Here is a 24,142-nt window from a genome sequence, read left to right as displayed (position 1 = left end):
GAGGGGGCGGGGTGGTCGGTGGAGGCGACGACGTCGCCAATGTGAACAAGAAGGAGGAGGGGAAGGGAAAGGCCTCTGCTCCGACCGGTTGCGACACTCTCCCTCTCTCCAGCCGGCCGCGTGCGGCGCTCCTCTCTACCGTCTCCGCGTCGGAGGTCCGCTTGCTTGGCCTCCACTCGGCGAGGCTGGCGAGGGGGCTGGGAGGGCGGTGGCGGCGACAATGTCGCCGATGTGAACGAAAAGGAGGAGTGGAAGGGGAAGGCCTCTGCTCCGGCCGGCCGTGGGCGCTTCTCCGCCCGGCTGCCGGGGACACTGACACCGACCTCTGCGTGCTGGATCTCTCCGGCAATTTCTCCCTCTCTGCCGGAGCGGCGACCTCTCCTCTCCCTCGGCGCTCCCGCCGTAGAAGCAAGAGACAAAAAGAAAAGGAAAAAGGAGAAGGATAGTTAGGATGACATGTGGGGTCACATGGGCCCCACCATTTTTATTATTTTGTTTGTGTAACTACTATGTGGGTCACATAGATTTTTATTATTTTTCCACATTGAATTATCACGTAAGCGCTACGTCAATGCCACGTGGCGACGAAGACTAGTCAAAGGATCCATGTATGCGCCATGTCAGCTAAAACCAAGGTCAAATACTGCCGAAGGACCTTGTTTGCATGGTTTTATAAGTTGGGGGATGGATTGTATCTGGTTTTTCGGTTTAAGGATGAAAATCAGACTGGACGACAAATTAAGGACCTAAAGTGAACTTATTCCTTTGTTGTTCGGCTATAAATATCCCCTTGGATCAAAAGAGGCCCATTACATGGGAGCCTTCAAATTTCCAGGCATTGGGATCCGTGACCAAGAATACACGAGTTGTTATACTCTTTCTAATCTAAAATATAAGTAATTCTAAATTATTTAGTAGAGATTAAAATTGAGGAGAAAAGAGTTTGGTTCCTCTCAATTAATGAGAGGGTTAGGGACTTAGGTGTAGGAGGATGGTTGGGATTAAGATGGGGAAAAATTGAATGGAAAATAATTTATGTGATAAAATGTAGTGTAAATAGTGGTACAAATGTTTATATTGTTGAACAAAACTGAAATCCTAGATATACTTATATATTAAAACTGATGAAGTTATTAATAAAATGCAACCAAACTCACAACCATACATTAATATATTCACAAAAAAAACCCAGTACTCTGGCATTCTTATCATCAAGAAGAAAATCTCAAGTGGTGCACGTGCAACCAGACAGGCTAGACGTAGGGTCGTAGGCGGCACAAGCTAGTCAACCGAGAAAAATCAATGAAGGCGGCATATCAAAAGCATATGCCGGGATACACGAACATAGATGATTGATCGAACAATGACAAATTCAACTTATTTTACGTGAAAATGTGGCAACACATGTACATCAAAATTATACTACATCCGTTCTAAAATACTTTGTTGTGAGTTTTTGTTTGCAACATTTTATCATTCGTTTTATTAAAAAAATTATAAAATTATTATTTATTTTGTTTATGACTTGCTTTATTATCAAAAATACTTTAAGTACGACTTATTTTTTTTATATTTGTACTAATTTTTAAATAAGATGAATAGTATTATAAGTAAAAAGTTAAAGCGACAACTAATTTAATTTAGAACGGAGGTAGTATTATTTTCCTTGCATCGCGCTAGCTCCTAAACGACGACGACCATACTGCTCGTTATAAATTTACTGCTCACACAGTCACGCAGTGGAATTCGACTATCCTCAGTCTGCCACGGCGCCAAGCAGGACTAGAGATGGCGCTCACTCATCACCTCCTCCGAATTCTCTTAGCCACCGCATTACCGCTGCTCTTTCTCTCCCATGCAGGTAATTAACTCGATCAGAGATGTACAAACTACAAATTAAGGCTGAAAGCTAATTAATCTCACTTTCGTAACAATCACAACGATGTCGTTTGTTCTTAATTTGCACAGCAGATGCGGGCGAGTTGGGCGTGTGCTACGGGAGGGACGCGGACAATCTGATGGACCCGCACTCCGTGGTGAACCTTCTCAAGGCGAACGGCATCACGATGGTGAGGATCTTCGACGCCGACCCTGCGGTGCTGAGGGCGCTGGCCAACACCGGCATCAAGGTGATGGTGGCGCTACCCAACACGGACCTGGGCTCCGCCGGCTGGGATCCGAGCTACGCGCAATGGTGGGTGGAGAACAACGTGGTGCCCTACTACCCGGCCACGCTGATCAACGGCGTGGCCGTGGGGAACGAGCTGTTCGATCAGGCGCCTCACCTGACCCAACAGCTGGTACCGGCCATGAGGAACGTGCACGCGGCGCTGGTGAGGCTGGGCCTCGCCGATGCCGTAAAGGTGTCCACGCCGATCGCGTTCAGCGCGGTCAAGGTGTCATTTCCGCCGTCCGCAGGCGCTTTCCAGGATGACATCGCGCAGTCGTGATGAGCCCCATGATCGATTTCTTGCAGCAGACTGACTCGTACTTTATGGTAAATCTCTACCCATTCTTTGCATATGCGGATCCTTCTACCGGAATCTCCCTCGAGTACGCCACGTTCCGTCCCAATGCTGGTGTGTTCGATCCGATGAGCGGCGTCACATATTACAGCCTCTTTGATGCCGAGCTAGATGCAGTTTACTATGCGATAAACAAGGTTTCTGGTAGTAACGAGAGGGCCTCGTTAGCCCAAGCAGGAGGACGGGTGCCCATCAGAGTTTCAGAATCAGGCCACCCCTCTGGTGGTAGAATCCACTCAGGGGTCACAGAAGCCAATGCTGATGGGGACTCGGTGGCAACTAAAGCTAACGCTCAAGCATACAACAATGGCCTTGCCAAGCGAGTCTTGTTCGGGGCCTCCAATATGGAGGATGTTTTTGCGTACATATTCGCTTTGTTCAACGAGAACAAGAAGGGTGGGCCATCTATAGAGAGCAACTTCGGCCTGTTCTATCCGGATGGGACGAAGGTGTACGATGTTGACTTTCATGGTGGTGGTACATGTCCCACAAAGGAGAGCTAGTGTGTGGCAAATGCAGCTATTGGGAACACACGGCTACAGGGAGCACTGGATTGGGCGTGTAGTAACGGCGCGGACTGCAGTGCTATCCAACAGGGAAAAGTGTGCTATGAGCCAAACACCATGGTTGCACATGCATCTTATGCATTCAATGACTACTACCAACGTAATGGCAAGGCAAGTAGCGCGTGCAACTTTGCCGGTGCTGCTTACATCGTCTACAAGCCATCACCAAGTTAGTTTCCATTCAATGGCCATCTTTTAAGATCAATAAGCTTTTGCAATTGTGCATTCAATTCATATTGTGATATCCATCTTATTATGTTTTACATGTTCTATATATGAATTGTTTGTTGGGATTTAGGCATCTGTGACCCGAACCCGAGTTGGTGCGTGGCAAACGCAGAGGTCGGGGACATGCGGTTACAGGCAGCACTAGACTATGCATGCAGTAGCTGCGCAGACTGCAGTGCCATCCAGCCTGGTGGACGGTGCTTTGATCCTAACACCAAGGTGGCGCATGCGACCTATGCATTCAATGACTATTACCAGACTGCCGGCAGGGCAAGTGGCTCGTGTGACTTTGGTGGTGCCGCTTCCATCGTCAACCAGGCACCGAGTGAGTTCACACGCTTATGCATACTTTTATTTCGTGTTGTTAATTGTTATCTTATTAGCGTTTGTTCAATCATTCATAGGAATTGGAAACTGCGTACTCCCACCAAGCAAGACTTCTTCAATTGAACATATTTTACTGAAGACCGAAGGTAGCTTACCAGAAGCTCAATAATGAAAGTGGGATTGAAGAATAGCCCCGTATTACTGTGCTGAGAAAATAAGGATGATATTGTATTTAGATTCTGGTTAAGAATTTTAAGTGTATTCCGTTCGCTCTTGTTGAATAAAATTCCTTTCTACACAATGCAGAATAAAATGTACAATAAACTCCATCAAACTCCTAGAGTGCAATGGAAAATTTGGGAATGCAAATACACTTAGGTCCTATTTAGGGATCTTCTAACAGTCGTAGTTTCTCCTAAAATTTTCAGCTGCCTAAATAGTCCATATTCTGTGCTCAAACTATGAGAACCAGCGACTACATACTTTAGAAAATTAACTAAGCCAAAAATTGGGAAAACAACGATTTCTAATAATTGCTCCCTCTCCCAAACAAGGCCTTACACTGCTATACATTATATTGTTAATGTGTCCAAGTTACCTGTTTCGATGGTTAGTTGTTCATTTATATGCTACAAATCTAGAACTCTACCTACTGCAGACTGCAGACAAGGTGTTTGATGATATGCCATGTTTAGGAACATTAGTTCAGAGTGTGCAAAGAACATAAGATAACTGGCCATATAAGAATATAATGTAATGACAACAACTAGAATATTTAAATGTGCCTTCTAAGGTGAAGATCAAACCATACGCAGATGGTTCAATGAAGTTGACAAACAATGGTGACAATTGCGCCACTGGGAAAGGGGGGATTAGGAATGGGGAGGGGGAAGGGTTATCTGGGGTATATGTCAGTAACTGTCATCCTATTCACGGAGATATCCTCTTCATAGATTGCATTAGGCCGATTATACACGGGTTGCTCAAAGGGTTGAGAACATGAGTTTGAGTCTCCATCAAAGAAGAATGCAGGTTGTGCCGGTGGCTGAAGATTCATGTTTTCCCTACTCAACATGAAAATGACAGATGACATGTGAGGCCTGTCATCAGGATCTGACTGGACACACAGCAGCCCGATATGAATGCATCGCAGTGCTTGTCTTCGGAATTGCTCTTCAAGTGATTGGTCAATTAATTGTGTAACCGTCCCTTTTGTCCAGCAATTCCAGACCTGTTAGACGATTTGAAATTAGTTTGTTATCTAAAACTTGATATAGAGTACTTTCGGGTATGATATCATGAATATTGCAGTATGTAAATGCACTAAAGTATATATGTACAGGAGCAAGCTCAACCTTATTGAGCACTTACATCACTAAGGAGATTCCCGCGATCATGATCGTCAGAATTGAGGTTCCTTCTCCCTGTTACAATTTCAAGGACCAACACACCAAAACTTAAAACATCGATCTTGGTTGACACATTTCCGTGTATTGTGTACTCAGGTGCCATATAACCGCTGCAGAGTATAAGCATTAGGCTTGCACATTCAATATCTCTATGAGTGAAGGTTTTATTATGCACATGAGCTTACAATGTTCCAACAATTCTAGTTGTCCGAGTATTAGTATGACCTTCTTCTAGTAGCCTTGCCAATCCAAAATCTGCAATTTTTGGTTCCATGTCCTCCCCAAGTAGGATGTTGTTTGATTTCAGGTCTCGGTGAATGATCCTCAAGCTTGAGTCCTCGTGAAGATACAATATTCCCTTGGCAATTCCAAAAATGATGTTGTACAGTTGCTCCCAGTTTGGTGTGTTTCCCCTACTGGTATCTGTTGAGATGAAATGTTTAATTTAATCATAATCACTCACCTATAATACGTCAAATTCTATTCTTAGCCATGTAACTTGTTTGTCAGAAATGCTACAGTACATATTTAGTACCCCACACTAACTTGCAGTTGTGCATTGCTCAGTTTATTCTTATTGATGTTGTATAAACTTGGCATAAAGTTGAAAATTTCCAGTAACTGTTTATAGTACAGCGACTCCACTATTATAAATATGTCTGTGCATACAGAAAAGGGGGAGTTTTTGTACTTGCAAAGTAGATCAGCACTGCAATCTTTTTTTACATTGACAAACGAAGATAGAGTTATGATTATGCTTCTGAAATGATAAATTAGAAGGGAAATTACCGAATAGAAAGTTATCCAGGCTCCCGTTCTTGACGTACTCATAAACAAGCAGTGTTTCCCCCTGATGCAAGCAAAACCCTTGTAGCTTAACAAGGTTCTTGTGTTGAAGCTCTGCCAATAACAACACCTCATTTTGTAGCTGATCCAATCCATGCTCACTTGTTCCCAAAAGTTTCTTCACTGCTACTTCTTGTCCATCTGAGAGTACTCCCTGAACACAATTGTTGCAGGCAATTTAATCTTCGTTTGATCACTAATGCATAATACATTTCAAACATTTCTCTTACATTTTTGGGTGCTAACCTTACCTTGTATACAATACCATAACCACCTTCTCCGAGCTTATTATTGTCCGAGAAGTTATCCGTTGCCTCTTGCAGAGCTGGCAGGTCAAAAATCAAGCATTGTGCTCTTGTTATCTTCCTCAACTCTGTTGCCATATGACAAGGATTATGTCAGTGAACAGTAAATTCGAGCTACTGAACAGAGGCTGTATGCTACTCACGGTGGTCAGTCTCAGTAACCTTGGACCTTCTCCTGAAGAGAACAACTGCAAAAAATGAAAGGATCAACAATACCACAACTGAAGAAGCGACGACGGCAGCGATTCCAGCTGCACTCTTTTTCTTCCCTGCAAACACCAAACATGAACTTCAATTGGGGAAACCTTGATTTCACTGTAACTTCTGTTTTTTTTTTTTCTTCAGGAAAAATGAAGAACAGAGTAGGTCATACTCCATACCTGCTCCAGGCTCTAGAGATAGAACCGGAGCCTCGGCTGCTGGTGGTGGTGGCGCTGACAGCTGCAGCATCGCCCGGCCTCCGTAGAACGGCCGCACATTATACATCAGTCTGCACCACACCGAATTCATACCAACCCAGCTAAGGCTCTTGCCAAAGTACACTTGTTTTGCTTGAAAAAGGAAGGTGTTGAGGCATTCCTTGCACTGCTCCGGCGTCAGGTCCGGCACGCACTGCGCGAACCCGTAGATGTTGGGGTCGAAGTCCTCCTCACCCGTGGCGAAATACTTCTTGGTGGTCGAGTTGTTGCCCGTCGCCGTGGCCACGGCGTGGTCGACCAGGGCGGCGAGGATCTTCGCGACGGCGGCGTTGAACCAGCCAACCGCCGGCGCATTGACGCTCTCCGAGGCTTGCTCGGGAACCCAACTGTTTGTAACGAGCTACTCGAATTAGTCTATCTGATTCTAGCAGGAAGAGATCGAAAGAAGGGAGATATGTAGATTGTCCGTACATCATCTCGGTGACCTGCCACTGATCCGGACTGAGGAAATCCATGAACCTCTGGCCGGAGAAGCGAACTACGCAGGCGTCCTCGTACACGGTGACGCCATTGATGCCGGGGCAAGCATTCTTCCCGTCGACGAACGCCGCCGCGACGCACGCGCGGCAGGCTGTGGCGTTCACGTCGCCGCGGCAGAGCGCCAGCGCGAACACCTGGTCGGGATCCGCGCCGACGGTGGCGACCGCGAAGCCGCCGGTATGCGCCGTGGAGACGTTGCCGGGGAGCTCCGCGGCGAGGTGGTTCAGGTTCGCCTCGAACGTGCTGTTGCCCACGTACGTGTTGCCGACGCCGAGGTCGCAGTCAGCGATCCCAGCCGGCGTGGCCGACGGCGGCAGGAGGACGAGGACAACGGCGAGGATGCCATAGCCGGCGAGCATCATCGCAGCAAAGGGGGGAAGGGGGGAAGGGGAGAATTTTTTTTTTCTTTTTGTCAAGTAAATTGGAACACCAAAATGGAGTTGCGGCGGCCGACGTCAAATCGAGTGGCGTAGTCTAGTCGGTGCGACATCATTTAGCACGTTGCGGCGACTTGAACGCGTAAGTGGAGTCAAACATTTCCTTTCCGCCAGACTGGCTAGCTATGGATGGCATGCATGGCGTTGGAGTCTTGGGGCGAAATTCCGGTGAGACTTTAGGAGCATCAGCACGATGGGGGCGAAAGCCAATGGTGGGTTTGTGATCGACGGATGCGAATTGGATTACATAAGCCCATAGTCGAGACTGAGAGAGGTAAAATTGATTTTTTTTTGGAAAAAGTATACCCAAGGTCCCTCAACTAGTCATCGAGTTACAAAATCGTCCTCCAACCACAAAACCAAATATATGACATCCCTCAACTTACAAAACCGTTCGCTTGAGGTCCTTCGGTGGTTTTGACCCTAGTTTTATTTGACGCGGTTACTGAGTCAGCATGGGACCCACGTGGGCTTCACATGTCAGGATGCCAGGTCACACCCTTTCTTTCCCCTCCTCTCCCTTCCTCCCCTCTCTCACTCTCTCTCTCTCTCTCTCTCTTTTCTCCTTAATGGGCAGCCAGCCGGTGGGTGGGAGAAGGTCCGGCCGGTGGATGGGCAAGAGGCTGGCGAGCCGAGACGGGAGAGGAGGAGGTCCGACAGCTGGCGACCGACAACGGGCGACGCGGCGGCAGCGGTGACGACAACGAAGCAAGAGGCAACAGCGGCGGCAGGGATGAGGTGGGGGAAGGGAGGACAAGGCCACCATTCGCAACGGCCTTCACCGCACAACCCTTTGCAGCCTTGGCGTCCACCACACATGCGCGGCCAGCCATCCCACGCCGCTGTCCTTCGTCGCCTCTCCACCTAGAGCGACGGCGCGCCACCCACCTCCGCCAGTGCTGCACGGCCTCCCGCACCCGCCCTCCCACACCGCCCGGCCTCCCCGACGAGCCAGGCGCCGTTGCGACGACGCGGCTGATGGAGAAGGCGTCGTGAGCAGGCTGAGGGGAGGAGAGGGGAAAGGGGAAGAAGAGACTCAGATCTCACTGACATGTGGGGCCCACGCTGACTCAACTGCCACGTCGGATAAAACCAGAATCAAAACCGCGCCTGAGGACCTAAATTGATCCACCTAAAGTGATCCGGTTTCGTAAGTTGAAGGATGATATATATCTAGTTTTGCGGTTAGAGGACGATTTTGTAATCGATGACAAGATGAGGGACCTCTGGTGTACTTTTTCCTCTTTTTTTTTTTCACCTCAGAAATATCCTCCTCCGATCAAAAGTGGCCCATTACTCGTATGGGCTGTTCTGTCAAATGGGCCTTCCGATTAATTTTCATGGGCTGTAAGATGGGCCTACCAACTAGGATATCATCGATCGAGCACGGCGAGGAGGGAGAGGAGGGCCAAGAGGGGGGGGGGGGGGGGGGGGGGGGGGGTGGGTTCGCCGTTCGCCAGGGAGGCGACGGGGTGATGCGCCGCCGTGGACCGGAAGGGCTATCGGCAGCACCACTGGAAATGCAGATCACTAGACAAGGAGAGTTGGAGCCACGTCCATGAGCAAGAAGAAGGGCGGCGTGCCGTGGGAGCCCGGGATGCCGGGACAGGCTGAGCAGAGCAGGTGCGGGTTTTGCATTCCGTAGGATATGATATGAATATCTCTTGTTGTGATATTTTTTTCTTTCCAGGTTGCCTGTTTCGTTGATTATAGCTGGTCTGAATGCTACAAATCTAGAACTCAACCTAGTGCAGACAAGGTGTTCGATGATATGGCGATACTCTGGAAGATCACTAATAGCTCGAGTCTGCAAATAAGATGAGATAACTGACCATATAGAATTACAATGTTACCTCAATAGGCAGAATATCTGCATCTGACTTCGAATTCAAGGACCAAACACTAGCGAAGTTCGCCTTTGATCACTTTAGATGCATACACATTTCACTTATCTATGAAAAACTAAAAACTAAAAGGGTTATCTAGGATATATGTCAGTAAGTGTGATCCCATTCGCTGAGATATCCTCTTCATAGATCTTACCAGACCGATCGTACACATAGACGCGCTGGTCAGATGTTTGAGAAGCTGAGTTCGAGTTTCCGTTGAAGAAGAATGCAGGCTCTGTTGGTGGCTGAAGCTCCATGTTATCCCTGGTTAGCATGAAAATGACTGATGGAATGTCCGGCCTGTCGTCAGGATCTGATTGGACACACAGCAGCCCAATGTGGATGCATCTTAGCGCCTGGTTTCGAAAGTGCCCTTCAAGTGATTGGTCAATTACCTGTGAAATCACACCTTCGGTCCAGTAACTCCATACCTGTCAGGTGTTCTTATCAGTTTTTCAATCTTTTCTGAAGGAGTTTTTCATGTTCCTTGAAGTTATTGAGAGTTAGAAGTATATACTATAGTTAATTTTGCTTCCATTTTATTCTGATCCTCACATCTCTTGTCCCTCATGATTAACACTAGGACATACTACCTCTTAATACCTTCAAGGAGCAATTAAAGATTTCCTTTTGAATATATTTCGTCAGTTATGTTAGTTATTTATTCTACTTTTAGAAATGGGAATGTGGATACCGCAATGTAGTATGTAAAAATGCACTTACATCACTTAGGAGATTCACTGTGTCAGTGGTGCCATCGCCATAGCTGCAGTTCTTTCTCTTGGTTACAATTTCAAGCACCAGCACGCCAAAGCTGAAAATGTCAATCTTTGGTGACACATTTCCGTGTATTGCATACTCTGGTGCCATATATCCGCTGCAGATGATGAGAAGTTAGGCATAGAAGCACACATTTTGGTCCCAGCGATTTGAATTGAATACATAAGCTTACTATGTTCCAACAATTCTAGTTGTCTTTGTGTGAGTATGACCTCCTCCTATCAGTCTTGCTAGTCCAAAGTCTGCAATTTTTGGATCCATATCCTCATCAAGCAGAATATTGTTAGCTTTAAGGTCTCTGTGGATGATCCTTATGCTTGAGTCCTCGTGAAGGTACATTATTCCCTTGGCAATTCCAAAAATGATGTTGTACTGTTGGTCCCAACTTAGTGCATTTCCTCTACTAGCATGTGCTGCAACAAAGTGGTTAGTTTGTATCAGGCAGTGACTCTGATTGATAAGTAGAGAACAACTTTATGATCCTTTTGCAACTTGGTTCTTAGAAAGAAATCCTGAGAAAATGTTAACTGAATTTTTCAGTCTTAGCTATGGTCCTTTTTGCAACTTCGTTGTTAGAACAGTGATTACTTATTTGGTTTGCAGTTCTGCTTGTATAACTGTATGGAAAAACCATTTAGTACTGCAAACATTTTGACCATGCATGTTGCAATTTGCAAAAATATAATTCCAATCTCCAGGTTGCAACAGTTTCTTAAACTTGATAAAGCAATGGGAAATCTTATGAACACGAAATCAATTAACATTGAACAAAATTCAGGATTAGTATTACTTGGAGAGGAAATCAGGGAGAATACCAAATAAAAAGTTGTCGAGGCTCCCATTTTTTATGTATTCATAAACAAGCAACATCTCATCCTTATGGACGCAAAACCCCTGTAGCCTAACAAGGTTCTTGTGCTGAAGCTCTGCCAACACCAGCACTTCATTGTGTAGCTGATTCAGTCCATGCCCACAACTTTCTATGAGCTTCTTTACTGCTATTTCTTGGCCGTCTGGTAATTTTCCCTGAAACAGACTCTTTCTCATAAGAAAAAGGACCTGCAAATTTTACTCTTCATTTTGCTTGCATAACAGTACCTTATATACAGTACCAAATCCGCCTTCTCCAAGCTTATGCTTCTCTGAGAAGTTCTCAGTTGCCTCTTTCAGTGTAGCCAAATCAAAGATCGTGCATTTTCCTCTTGCCATTTTCTTCAATACTGTTGTTGTGTTTTTTTTTAATGCAATACATATCAATAAATGTAAAATAAGAAAACAGTTCCTGAACAAACATCAAGCTACTCATCAGTTACTTACAGTTGTCTTTCTTTGCAGCCTTCTTTCTCTTGAAACGAATGAAAGCATAAGCTGACAGTATCAACATCAAGACAACGAAGCAAGCGACGCCTGCAGGGATCCCTGCAACTCTCCTTCTCCTCGCTGCATACAACAAACAGACATTCAGAGAAGTTGAATTGATATGTGCAGTGTCAAAGTTTGCGAGAAAAAAGTATCGTTTCTTCAATGGAAGAAGAAGAAAAAGAAGGCAATTCTTTTACCTGTTCTAGTCGGCGGAGCAGCAAGTGAAGGCATGGCCGGCGGCGGTGGCTCCGGCGGCGCAGAAATCTGCAGCATTGGCTGGCCCTGATAGAACGGCTTCACGCTGTACCTCAGGTTGCACCAAATCCCAAGAACTCTCCCTCCGGGCTTCCCGTTCAAGAACCATGGGATCGACGAGACGAAGCCGCCGAGGCAGCTCCGGCACTGCGCCGCCGTCATCACCGGCGCGCACTGCGCCATCCCGTAAATCTTCGGGTAGTGCTTCGGGTCGAAGTCCTCCACCGCCGTGGCGAAGTACTTCTTGGTGTTGTTGCTGCCGCTGCCGGCGGCCACGGCCGTGTCCACCGTCGCGTTCATCAGCGCGACGACGGCGGCGTTGAACCAGGCCACCGGGACGGCCGTGATGTTGCTGTCAGCGTCGGAGTAGAGCTCGCTGACCGGCGAGTTCACGCCGACGAAGTCGAGGAACCGCTGGTCGGAGAAGCGGACGATGCAGCCGTCCTGGTAGGTGGTGGCGTCCTTGCTGCTGGGGCAGTCCCGCCGCGCGACGCGGAACGACGCCGCGACGCACGCGCGGCACGCCGTGGCGTTCGCGTCGCCGCGGCACAGCGCCAGCGCGGACACCTGGTCGGGCACCGCGCCGACGGTGGCCGTGGCGTAGCCGGCCGCCGCCCCTGCCGCCGCGGTGGACGCTTTGCCCGGGAGCGCCGCCGCGAGGACGGCGAGGTTCGCCTCGTACGTGCTGTTCGCCGCGTAGGCGCCGCTGGCGCATGACGAGAACTGCATGGTCTGCTGCGCCGCGGCGAGCGGCAGCAGCACGGCAACGACGACGACTACAACTGCGAGCATTGCCGCGGCCGGCAGAATGCAACGTACAATTCCTCTTTCCCTTCTTTGACGGACGAACCTTGCGCGGCAACTCTGAGCCTGAGCTTAACTAACAATTTTTTTTTCTTTTGCAGGAAAAAAACGCGCAATTGGCGGTTTTTGACCGAGACAATGATCAGTAGCTCTCGCCCGCCATTACAGTTGCGCTGTTTGTCGTTTGAGAATATTCATTTCCTCTGCGTTGCCGCTGGTACTTGTCAAGTTCTCGTCATCAGATAAACGTACAGCAACTTGCATTGCCAATTGGCTGAGGTCGGCATTGCCGTGTCGGAAGGTGAGGCCCATTCTCCCCGGCGAACTCCGGTCTCGCGTTGGTCTCCCTACATAAGTCGCCTGCCTCCACCTCTTGACAGTGTCAGCTGTGTCCATGGCGCATCGCGCTGGCTGCCTCTCGATGCTGCTCACTGCCGCCGTCGTGCTGCTGGCGCTGGCACCGCGTGGCGCGGCGTACCCGTGGCAGGTGTGCGGCACGACGGGCAACTTCACGGCCAACAGCACGTACCAGGCCAACCTCGACGCCGTCGCGGCGGAGCTGCCACGGAACACCTCGTCGTCGCCGGACCTCTTCGCGACCGCCATGGTGGGCGCCGTGCCGGAGCAGGTGTCGGCGCTGGCGCTGTGCCGCGGGGACGCCAACGCCACGGAGTGCTCCGGCTGCCTCGCCACGGCGTTCCAGGACGTGCAGAACATGTGCGCCTACGACAAGGACGCCGCCATCTACTACGACCCCTGCATCCTCTACTACTCCAACGTCCCCTTCCTCTCCTCCGTCGACAACGCCGCCTCGACGAACCGCGTCAACCTGCAGAACGTCACGTCGGACCCGGGCAGGTTCAACGGCATGGTGGCGGCGCTCGTGAACGCCACCGCCGACTACGCGGCGCACAACTCCACCCGCAGGTATGCGTCCGGCGAGGCCGTCCTCGACAGGGAGTCGGAGTTCCCCAAGGTGTACAGCTGGGCGCAGTGCACGCCGGACCTGACGCCGGCGCAGTGCGGCGACTGCCTCGCCGCCATTATAGCCAAGCTGCCGAGGCTGTTCACGAACCGCATCGGCGGCAGGGTTCTTGGAGTCAGGTGCAGCTACCGGTACGAGGTAAATCCCTTCCTCAATGGCCCGGTGATGGTGCATCTGACTGCGCCACCGATTCCGACAGCATCCCCGCCCGCCGCTCCGGCGGCGGCGGCGGCCGGAGAAGGTGAGTCAAAGCATGCTTCTTTTTTTTTCTTTTTGCTTACTCTAGATTTTGCACGTGCGTGATGGCTTTCAAATGATTGAAACATTGTTTAGTTCATCCATTGGTGAAAAAAATGATTAGCGAAGTCCCCTGAAGTTGGTTTGATGTGATTGATCTTCCGTTGATCAATTCAACTGGTACTTAACCCTGTGAGAGTCGTTAACGAACACTGCTAGCATTGTGGAGTACTATACACATATAATCGGTAGATGATCTATCTGTGTTGTTTATTTGTGGGGGTGGTGTATAGGGACAGTGTCATTTCATTTTCAGTATGTCATAGCTTCAGTGTATCTACAAAATAATAATAATAAAATTAAAGAATGGAATTCGTAGGCCAAGTGGGATTAGAGATGCAGTGCACCAAGTAGATAAGATGTCACATTTGTTGGCATTTAGCCCTTCACAATGTTCCTATCATCATACAGCCTGTGGTTTTGTTCTTCAATCAGCGCCTGCAGGTTTGCTCCAATACAGAGGCACATTCTGAAGGCAACACACTGTATTGGCTACGGCATTAGCAGTTAGAAGCAATGTTTGTTTAAAGAGTAAATTCACGAAACTACATATGTTTTGCATAATTTATCATAAAACTAAATATTTAAGAATTTGTTTCACAAAACTAAAAATTTAGTGTCTCCGTTTATCACAAAACTACAAGTACTTTGTACAATATATCACAAAACTACATATTTAAGAATTTGTTTCATAAAACTATAGATTTAGTGTATTCATATATCACAGAACTACACATTTAGTGTCTTTATTTATCACAAAACTACAAATTTAGTGTTTTAAAACATATAGTTTTGTGATAATGGAGACACTAAACCTGTAATTTTGTGATAAATGAAGATATTAAATCTGTAGTTTTGTAAAGCAAGTTCTTAAATATGTAGTTTTATAGTATATTGTGTAAAGTACATGTAGTTTTGTGATAAATGAAGACATTGAATCTGTAGTTTTGTGAAACAAGTTCTTAATCTGTAGTTTTGTGATAGATCGTGCAAAGTATCTGTAATTTTACGAAAGAGTGAATTGCATCGGCGGTACACGAATTTGTCAGGTGGATGCAATCTAGTGCATGAACTTGTAAAATGCTCATGTTAGTGCATGAACTTGTCTAGTGCGTGCAGAGGAAGGCGAAAAGGACACTATATAGCTACTCTTAGAAAAAAATTTGAAAATATATTATTATTTTTCATATTTTGCATTTATATATATGTACGAGATTAATTTGTAAAAATATACACAATCCGCAGGTTAGTTGCGCGGGAGCGACCGGTCCGGCAGGCTGGGTATGCAGCACCGCACCGGTCCCGCAGGACAAGCGAGCGGCATCCGGTGGTTTGCATGCGGAGCCGCTCTCGCATATTGGATGTGCGGGACCGCCGCTCCCACACGCGTCTCTTCCTGAATTGTGAATACATGTCCCGCACGGAAAACGGAGAAGTACATTGGCACGTGATTAATTAATTATTAGTTATTTTTTTTCAAAAATGGATTAATATGATTCTTGTGAGCAACTTTCGTATAAAAACTTTTTACAAAAATACACCGTTTAGTAGTTTAAAAAATGTGCGCGTGGAAAAGGAAGGAGATGAGTTGGAAAAATTAGGGGAATAATACACGGAACCGGGGAGCCCCCACATATTGGATGCGCGGGACCAGCCTCTCCTCCGCATGGCGGATGCGCGGGACTGTCCGCCGAGCATGCACGTCCTTTTTCCAAACTTGTGAATGCATGTCCCGCACGGAAAACGGAGCAGTACATTAGCACGTGATAAATTAATTATTAGTTAATTTTTTTTTCAAAAATGGATTAATATAATTTTTCTGAGTAACTTTAGTATAGAAACTTTTTGCAAAAAATGTACCGTTTAGCAGGTTGAAAAGCGTGCGCACGAAAAATGAAAGAGATGAGTTAGAATAAATTGGGGGATTAACACGGAATAGCCGGAGGCTGGCTTGGTACCATGCGCTGGAACCACGGGACCAACGCGGTCCCGTGCCGTCGTTATGCGGTACCGCCGTGCTTCCCGCGGAACTGACGGCGCCATCGCTCCCGCGCATCGGCACCGCGGTACCGACTCGGTCCCGCAGTCTAGCCGTGCGGGACCGGCTCGGTCGCGCATCCCAGTTCCACGTGACCGGCTCGAGTCCGCAGTTCCCCTCGCTCCCGCGCAACCATTATGCGGATTAGGTATATTTTTGTAAATTAATTTGAGACAAGTATATAAATGCAAAATATGAAAAATAAAAGTATATTTTCAATTTTTTTCGCTAATATTATTGATTTAGGGGCTAATTAGGATATTATGTAAACACATATCTGAGAAGGTTGCTATTAGACATACACCTCTTCAATAAAAAAATAGAATATGATATAGTGATAGTAGAAAAAGATGAAAAAAACCGAGCAAATGATATTTTGGTCCTCGTTCGTACGAAATAGACAAGTTTGTGTACTGAAACGAGAATTTTACAAGTTTTGCACCCACTTAACAAATTTGTGTACCACCGAACAATTTACTCTTTACGAAATTTACTCTTGTTTAAATGATCTTGACAGAATAAAAAAACATTTTTTCCTTCAGTTTTCTGAATATACATGACAAGAATATGGCAAATGAGATTGAAAATGACTGAAGGCGATGTTGGTACTTGCCTGTTAGCTTCTGGCAGCTCTTGCACGTTGCTTGCGTGATGCTATTGATTATGTGTTTAGTTGCAACTTACTCATTTGATCTGAAATTAGTCTACATCTGTCAATTCACAGGGAAAGATTACAATGTTCCTCGCTTGGTTCTAGTAATTTTGCTGCCTACTATAGCAGCTTTAGTGCTAATCAACATTCTAGTTTGGCTCTGCTTCTGGAGGAGGATGGAGAGGCTACGATCAGGAGCAACTCAGCCATGTATGCGCTGCAAAATTTTTCAAGGAGAATTTGAAACAAATTAAGTTGTTAGCTTACATTGACATTTATACTTGAACAGATTCCAGCAACTCTGCTGAATCGGAGAATATTTCAAGTGTGGAGTCGATGCTTATCGACATTTCGACTTTACGAGCTGCTACAGGGTGTTTTGCAGAACGCAACAAGCTTGGCGAAGGTGGATTTGGTGCAGTGTACAAGGTGCTGACTCAAACATAACTGAAGAAAGTATCACTAAAAATATATTCATTACTAAGTGTTACTATTGATTTGGTCTGAACAGGGTACTCTGCCTGATGGCGATGAAATAGCAGTGAAGAGATTATCGAAGAGTTCAGCACAAGGAGTGGGAGAGCTGAAGAACGAGCTCGCATTGGTTGCAAAGCTCCAGCACAAGAATCTTGTCAGGCTTGTCGGTGTCTGCCTGGAGCAAGAGGAGAGGCTTCTCGTCTATGAATTTGTTCCCAACCGCAGCCTCGATCAGATCCTCTTTGGTACCATCAAACTTACTAATCCACTCAATTTTAGCTAAATATCTTCACCATTTCCTCTGCAAAGTTCAATAACATCAAGCTGATCATTCACTCTCAACATGTTTTTTTATCAATATCAGACGCCGACAAGCGTCAACAGCTTGATTGGGGAAAGAGGTACAAGATCATCAACGGCATTGCTCGTGGCCTGCAATACCTCCACGAGGACTCGCAGCTCAAGGTAGTCCACCGTGATCTCAAAGCGAGCAACATCTTGCTCGACATGAACATGAACCCGAAGATCTCTGACTTTGGGCTCGCGAGGCTCTTCGGGCGAGACCAGACGCAGGGGGTCACCAACCTCGTCATCGGCACATAGTCAGTGGCAGTAACCCAAATACAGAGAACATAACAATTTGTTGAAAGCTGTTGCTTGGATGGTCAGTTAATGAATAGTACTTTACGCTGTTGTATTTCAGTGGGTACATGTCACCGGAATACGCGATGCGAGGCAACTACTCCCTCAAGTCCGACGTGTTCAGCTTCGGCGTCATGGTGCTGGAGATCGTGACGGGGAAGAAGAACAACGACTGCTACAACTCCCTGCAATCCGAAGACCTCTTAACCCTTGTGAGCACTAACCATATGATCCCACTCGTTTGTTCATGGAAAAATGAGGTGATTGCTTAGCTAAAATTGACTGGATTACTCGTTTTTGTGCAGGTGTGGGAGCAGTGGACGGCGAGGGCGGTGTCGGAGGCGGTCGACCCGGTGATGGGCGGCGGTTTCTCGTGGAGCGACGTGATGCGGTGCATCCACATCGGTCTGCTCTGCGTGCAGGAGAACCCTGCGGATCGGCCGGTGATGTCGTCGGTGGTGATGATGCTCGGCAGCGACACGGTCTCGCTCAGGGCGCCGTCCAAGCCGGCGTTCTGTGCCAGGAGGAACGGCGGCGGCGGCGGTGCCGGTGCCAGCTCGGGGGGCACGTCATCTGGTACGTCGACGGCGGCGTCGGTGCAAGGCAAGTAACTGTAGAAGTGTGCAACGGTGAAACTGTGCTCACTGTGTGGGATCTGGCATTCCGCTGAAGGATTCTTTGCCAGGTTAGGTTAGGCTTTCATAAGCATATAACGCAATGTACCAGACTGTTTTTTGAAACAAAGCAAATGTTAATGTACCAGACTGATTACCAACAGAATCAAAGGCAGCAAAATATACTGAAAACTTGTGGTTCAGTGGCTCCATGGAGCCTGAGTTCCTGTGCTACAAACCAGTGATTTCAAAATATTTGTAAACTTTTGTAATAGAGAGTAATTTTACAGTCCTTGAAGAGGTTACATGAGGTATTACTTTTTCTATTGTAAATTTGGTACCTAGGTAATATGAGGTACCAAATTTTACATTAAATTTTTGGTAACTCATGGAACCTCCTCAAGCAATGTAAAATTGCTCTTTTTAATAGAAGCGCATGGAGAAAAGGGTAAGGTTTTTGTTGACAAGGTTTTGCTAAATTTTGGTTGCTTGAAGTTTTATTATCTTGTAGTCACCAAAAATTGCAAGGCTAACTTTAGTTAAACTTCACTGCAATTTTGTTTATGTACTTGGGTTTACGTTACCTCAGTATTCTGTATTTACATTTTTGTATAGGTTCGTCATTTTGAAATTTATTGTATGGTTAGATTAATTTATTCAACCTGTATAAAAAGAAACAATGAGAAAAGTTGTGGGAATGATGAGCATAGTTAGATCTCATCCAAAGGATAAGAAAAGTGGGAGGCATTAAAATTTCTGTCACTTGATGAATAGCCCTTTTCCAAATCGTAAACAAATGTGACGTGTACTAACAATTAACGAATAAACTAAAACATAATATATTGACTCAATCAATGGAGAAATGCATTCAGAATTCAGTAATACAAATTATCGAAGGCTTTCTCCCTGTAAGTTTGACAGATAGCAATCTGATTGTCCTTGCAAATGATTTTCCTATCTTTCATTCAGAAAATTGATTTATTTATCTTGGTTCAAGCTCTGTAACAGACACATCATTAACTGACATCATCCCAGACCTATGGGTCGGTTGGGAAGTTTGTGGGTATGATTCCGAGTATATATTTGAGTCTGTACCACTCTTGGGAATGAAAAATGATGGCTTGGATGGGGATTGAAGAGACACTGTGTTGCTGCTAAGCATGATATTCACTGTTGACATCATAGGTCGATCTGCTGGGTTATCTTGAACACACAGTAGCCCAATGTGAATACACTTGAGCATCTGGTCTCGAGGAGCATGGCTTGTAAGAGAGGGATCCATCATCTCCAAAATTGTTCCCATGGTCCAGTGCTCCCATACCTGCATCATATTGGCAAAGATGATTCAGAATTTTTGTAACAAGTTAGGAGATCATTCTGATTAGCTTTGTAGAATAGTCCAGGAAAAAGGACTTACACGGCTTAGGAGATCATATGATTGATCAAAGCTATATGAACCACTGCTTCTTCTTCCTGTCACAATTTCTATCATCAATATGCCAAAGCTAAAGACGTCTGATTTTACAGAATAGTGGCCACGCATCGCGTACTCTGGTGCCATATATCCACTGCAGTAAGAGAATAAAGTTACTCATGCCAGCATACTATTTGTATCTGATTGGGTTAGTTTAGACAATACTTACTATGTTCCTACCACACGGCTTGTGACTTCCCTTGTTTGATCACCCTCAAATAGTCTTGCCAAGCCAAAGTCTGAAATCTTAGGGTTATAATCGGAGTCTAATAAAACATTGCTTGCTTTGAGGTCTCGGTGAATTATTCTCAGTTGAGAATCTTCATGAAGATACTGTAATGCGCGAGCAATTCCATTTATTATCCTAAATCTTTTTCCCCAGTCTAACTCCTTCCTTTTCTCAAGATCTGTCAATTGAACAAGAAATGTCTTAGTAAACTACAGTTTTACCACTAATATATATTCATGATGACAAGGGCATGTGAATTCCAAGTGTTTGGCTTGGGTTGAAGACCTGATTCAAGAAGGTGGGGGGGGGGGGGGGGGTAAAGAGACACATTTTGGAAAGGAAATGTACAGTTCAGATCTAGTAGTGCTTGTGCAATTGTTGAATTCTGAGTAGAAAATAGTACCAAATAGAATGGTGTCGATACTTCTATTGGGCATGTATTCATACACAAGCAATTTCTCATGTTCTTGCAAGCAGACACCAACAAGCCTAACAAGATTCTTCTGCTGAAGTTTGGCAACCAAAACAAGCTCATTTTTTAGCTCTTCTATTCCTTGTCCTGAACTCATAGAGAGCCTCTTTACAGCTATCTCTTCACCACTAGGAAGGACGCCCTGCATAAGTGCAAGCACTCGCTTATTGAAGCTGTACATAGTATGCACTATATAAAGTGAATGATATATATGATTGCATTGGCACCTTATAAACTGAACCAAATCCTCCTTCACCAATCCTATTGCTCTCAGAAAAGTTACCCGTTGCAGCACGCAGTGTTGATAGATCGACAAGAAGTGAATCCGTGTTTTCAATGTCCTCAGCCATTTGAATTGAATCTATCAAAAGAGGGCAACAACACATTATGATGCGATTTAACTGAAATATTAACTTTTCCTGAAATATGACGTCATTTCCAACTATGAAACCCTTTTTCATTTCTAGGGAATAAAAAAAATTCAAATAATCAAAGGGAATCACTGTTTCCCTCTAACTATAATCAAAATTGTTGGTGAACTTACTTGAAGGTTGCTGTTTTGACCTTGATCTTCTTCTCCACCACTGAACAGATAGACAAATGGCAACCGTAGCCAACAATATAACAACTAGGGGCAGTGCAATGGCTAGAGCTGTGCCACTTTTATTTTTCTTTCTTCCTGCAGGCAAGTGATTTCAGCTTCAGACAGATAAAACTTGTTTTTGTTGTGAAGACAGACATATAGAAGTATAGAACTTAACAAGACTAATTCATAACCTAAATATGATGACACATATCCACTATAATTAAGGTTTCTGTTCAAAAAGGTACATGCTACGAAGTCACACCAGAAACTTATTTAGTGCAGGTCAACACTTTGACCTATACAGCACACCACAAAGCTAGTAAAGTCAAGCAATTTTCAATATATTATAAAGGACTATTTTTGACTGTTAAAAAAGGTATTTTAGAATATGGTTTCATCTTCTCGTGTCTTTTCCTAATTAAACGGGAAAACATGGAGGAAACCAAAATCATTGTTGAACTTTACATGTAAAGCACATACATACAAGTTGCATAATGGAAGTGCAGTTAATTACCAACACTACATTGGAATAAATGTGTGAACTGACCAAGTAATCAGGCTCAATTGGAAAAGACACGAGAAGATGAAACCATATTCACCTAGCTCTGGCGCTGGAGTGATCAGATCTACAATTCTTTTTATTACTGGTGGTATCCACAAATCTCGGCAAAGTAGACAACCAGGATAATTGAATACAAATAAAAATATGAAAGATTGTGGGGAAATTTATGGAAAGTGACGGAGACGTGATCAAGTGATAAGGAAAAGTACTTCTAAAAGTATTCCTGAAAACATCATACTAGTATTATTTATTGGTAAATAAATGCATTGCAGTTGGAAATGTTGAGTAAGACGTGCTTTTCGCCATTTCTGGTCAAGAATCCGATAGAAACAGGACTAAAGAAATGTCAAGATCAACCCAAAAAAGGAACAAAAGTGTACAGGGTTATAATATGTGATAGCTACCAGCGTACCAGGCTGCTTTGACCAGTAATCCCCATGCAACCAGTTGCCATGATTGAGATATTTTTATATTTCCCCACATTTTTTTTGTTATTTTTGCAATTCAACAGTACTGCAAAGCAAACCACAATTCTTAACGCGGTAACATTTTTTACCTAAACAGCAGAAACAATTTAAACACATAGTACAAGTTTGTTTAGAGTTTTCTTCTTCAATAGTCGTTTGGTTGTCTTCATTTTGTCAAAATTGATGGAAACTTAATTATGAGCAGATGTTGTCGCGCTAATTAAATACCAAGATAAATTACTGCAAAAGAAGTGGATCCCTTTGTCTGCAACTCACCTCCGGTTGGCGCCGTCGGCGTCGAGTTCGCCGGCGCCGGGAGCCGCAGCATCGAGCCTCCGGCGAAGAAAGGACCCATCTCGTACCTGAAATTGCAGCGCATCCCGATAGCCCTCCCGCCCTTCCTCCGGCTGAGGTACCGAGGGATCAGCGCGATTATGCGCCCGAGGCAGCTCCGGCAGTCGTCCGGCGACATGTCCGGCGTGCACTGGGACAGCCCGTAGATGGTCGGAGTAGCGGCGGTATCGAAGGCCTCCTCCCCCGTGGCGAACCGCCTGGACGAGTTCTCCGCGGCGTAGCTGCTGGTGGCGTTGAGGAGGGTGGCGACGGCGGCGTCGAACACCTCCGCCGGCGCGCTCGCGTTCTGCGTGTTCATCAGGAACTTGGGGCTCCCGTCGTCGTCGTCGTCGGCGGCGGCGGCGGCGAGGATGTTCCTGTTGGAGAAGGCGAGGTAGCAGAGGTCGTAGACGATGAACGCGTCCTTGTCGTAGGGGCACAGCTGCTGTGCGTCCTGGAACGCCGTGGCGACGCAGGACTCGCAGGCGGTGGCGTTGGCGACGTCGCCGCGGCAGAGCGCGAGCGCGTAGACGATGTCCGGGACGGCGCCGAGGCTGTCCTTGGCGAAGAGCGTCCGGGACGCGGACGCGTTCTTGGGGAGGGTGGCGGAGAGCCCGGCGAGGTTGGACTGGTAGTTGCCGTTCGCCGAGTAGTTGCCGCCCTGCCCGCAGAACTGCCACGGCTGGGCCGCAGCCAGCGGCGCGAGGAGGAGCGCCGCGGCGAGGCGGCAGAGGAGGACGCGGTGGCGCGCAAAGGTGGCCATGGCTGCGGAGATGTTCTCCGTCAAGCTAAGGACTGTCGCTTCGTTTGACCGGGTGCGGGCTGTGACTGACGTATGGGACCCGCACTGCTCTCATCTGCCACGAAGCTGGAGAGACAAAATTGAAGAAATTGAAGTGACGTGACTTGTCCCTTGTTTGACCACAGACTTCTTCATCAGCTCAGCAAACAAAGAAAATTCACGCCTGTTTAGATCCACAAAAATGATAAAATTTTTGTCGTTTTGGATAATATTTTAGCAAAATGGATCTAAACAAACACTAGTAGCAGACAAGTTGATATTTATCATTTGGGAGTCTAGAGCAGTAAATTTGGCAAAAACGCGTTGGGCCCCGTGCGGGACGCGCACTGCCCCTCACTCGCTCTATCTCTCTCATCCGCTCTCGAAAATTTCCCCATCTGCTTGCTCTCTCACCCTTGCTCCGCTCGCGCCGCCGCTCATGCCGGCCCTGCCTCTGCCGATCTCGCCCGCCACCGCCACCACTCACGCCCGCATCCGCCTCTGCCTCCGCCGAACTCGTCCGCCACACCAGTCCAAGACCTTAGTGGAGATGGACGGTGACGGTGACGGCACGAGGGACTTCATGTCGCAGGCCGATTCACTTTCCCCCGCCGGCAGGTAAGACCCTTTCACCGATTTCCCGTACCACTTCATTAGATTCGACAACGGTAGTGCTTTCAGGATAGACATGGCCCCCCTCGACGTCAACTCTGACGATGATGGGTGGCCAGGAATGGAAAGCTACGAGGGCCTCCTTCGCTCCGGCACAAACACTAGGAGCAGCAAGAGAGATTGCTAGAGTGTATGAGAGAGACAATAGAAATTAATAAGGTGCCATTAA

At 46.5% G+C, this 24,142-nt stretch overlaps 4 protein-coding genes and 1 pseudogene across 4 annotated transcripts; 2 read left to right on the top strand and 3 right to left on the bottom strand.

Annotated features, from left to right (window-relative positions):
* The first annotated feature begins 1,760 nt into the window (after positions 1–1,760).
* LOC127780422 (glucan endo-1,3-beta-glucosidase 13-like) lies at positions 1,761–3,985 on the top strand (annotated as a pseudogene).
* A 352-nt stretch (positions 3,986–4,337) lies between these two features.
* LOC127780418 (cysteine-rich receptor-like protein kinase 44) lies at positions 4,338–7,634 on the bottom strand. Its single transcript, XM_052307327.1, has 8 exons — positions 7,097–7,634; positions 6,587–7,011; positions 6,350–6,475; positions 6,153–6,274; positions 5,845–6,055; positions 5,241–5,478; positions 5,018–5,165; positions 4,338–4,877 (listed from the first exon to the last, which is right to left on the bottom strand). The coding sequence occupies exons 1-8, from the start codon at positions 7,525–7,527 to the stop codon at positions 4,542–4,544; spliced, it is 2,037 nt and encodes a 678-aa protein (XP_052163287.1). The 5' UTR covers positions 7,528–7,634; the 3' UTR covers positions 4,338–4,541.
* A 1,743-nt stretch (positions 7,635–9,377) lies between these two features.
* Positions 9,378–12,680, bottom strand: LOC127780417 (cysteine-rich receptor-like protein kinase 44). The gene is made up of 7 exons (XM_052307325.1): positions 11,831–12,680; positions 11,589–11,711; positions 11,370–11,491; positions 11,087–11,297; positions 10,444–10,684; positions 10,215–10,368; positions 9,378–9,922 (listed from the first exon to the last, which is right to left on the bottom strand). Exons 1-7 carry the CDS (start codon positions 12,678–12,680, stop codon positions 9,581–9,583), a joined length of 2,043 nt encoding a protein of 680 aa, XP_052163285.1. The 3' UTR covers positions 9,378–9,580.
* Positions 12,583–18,847, top strand: LOC127780420 (cysteine-rich receptor-like protein kinase 6). The gene is made up of 9 exons (XM_052307329.1): positions 12,583–12,703; positions 12,794–12,993; positions 13,073–13,918; positions 16,737–16,874; positions 16,954–17,093; positions 17,176–17,386; positions 17,506–17,743; positions 17,845–17,995; positions 18,089–18,847. The coding sequence occupies exons 3-9, from the start codon at positions 13,087–13,089 to the stop codon at positions 18,392–18,394; spliced, it is 2,016 nt and encodes a 671-aa protein (XP_052163289.1). The 5' UTR covers positions 12,583–12,703; positions 12,794–12,993; positions 13,073–13,086; the 3' UTR covers positions 18,395–18,847.
* Positions 18,848–19,208: 361 nt separating this feature from the next.
* Positions 19,209–23,326, bottom strand: LOC127780419 (cysteine-rich receptor-like protein kinase 6). Its single transcript, XM_052307328.1, has 7 exons — positions 22,464–23,326; positions 21,117–21,251; positions 20,800–20,933; positions 20,504–20,714; positions 20,041–20,278; positions 19,815–19,965; positions 19,209–19,718 (listed from the first exon to the last, which is right to left on the bottom strand). The coding sequence occupies exons 1-7, from the start codon at positions 23,281–23,283 to the stop codon at positions 19,380–19,382; spliced, it is 2,028 nt and encodes a 675-aa protein (XP_052163288.1). The 5' UTR covers positions 23,284–23,326; the 3' UTR covers positions 19,209–19,379.
* Between the last annotated feature and the right edge of the window lie 816 nt (positions 23,327–24,142).

The sequence above is a fragment of the Oryza glaberrima genome, chromosome 7, assembly GCF_000147395.1.
Source record: "Oryza glaberrima chromosome 7, OglaRS2, whole genome shotgun sequence".
Taxonomy (NCBI): Eukaryota; Viridiplantae; Streptophyta; class Magnoliopsida; order Poales; family Poaceae; genus Oryza; species Oryza glaberrima.
The sequence above is the reverse complement of the archived record's forward strand: the minus strand, read 5'-3'. Positions and strand labels throughout refer to the sequence as shown.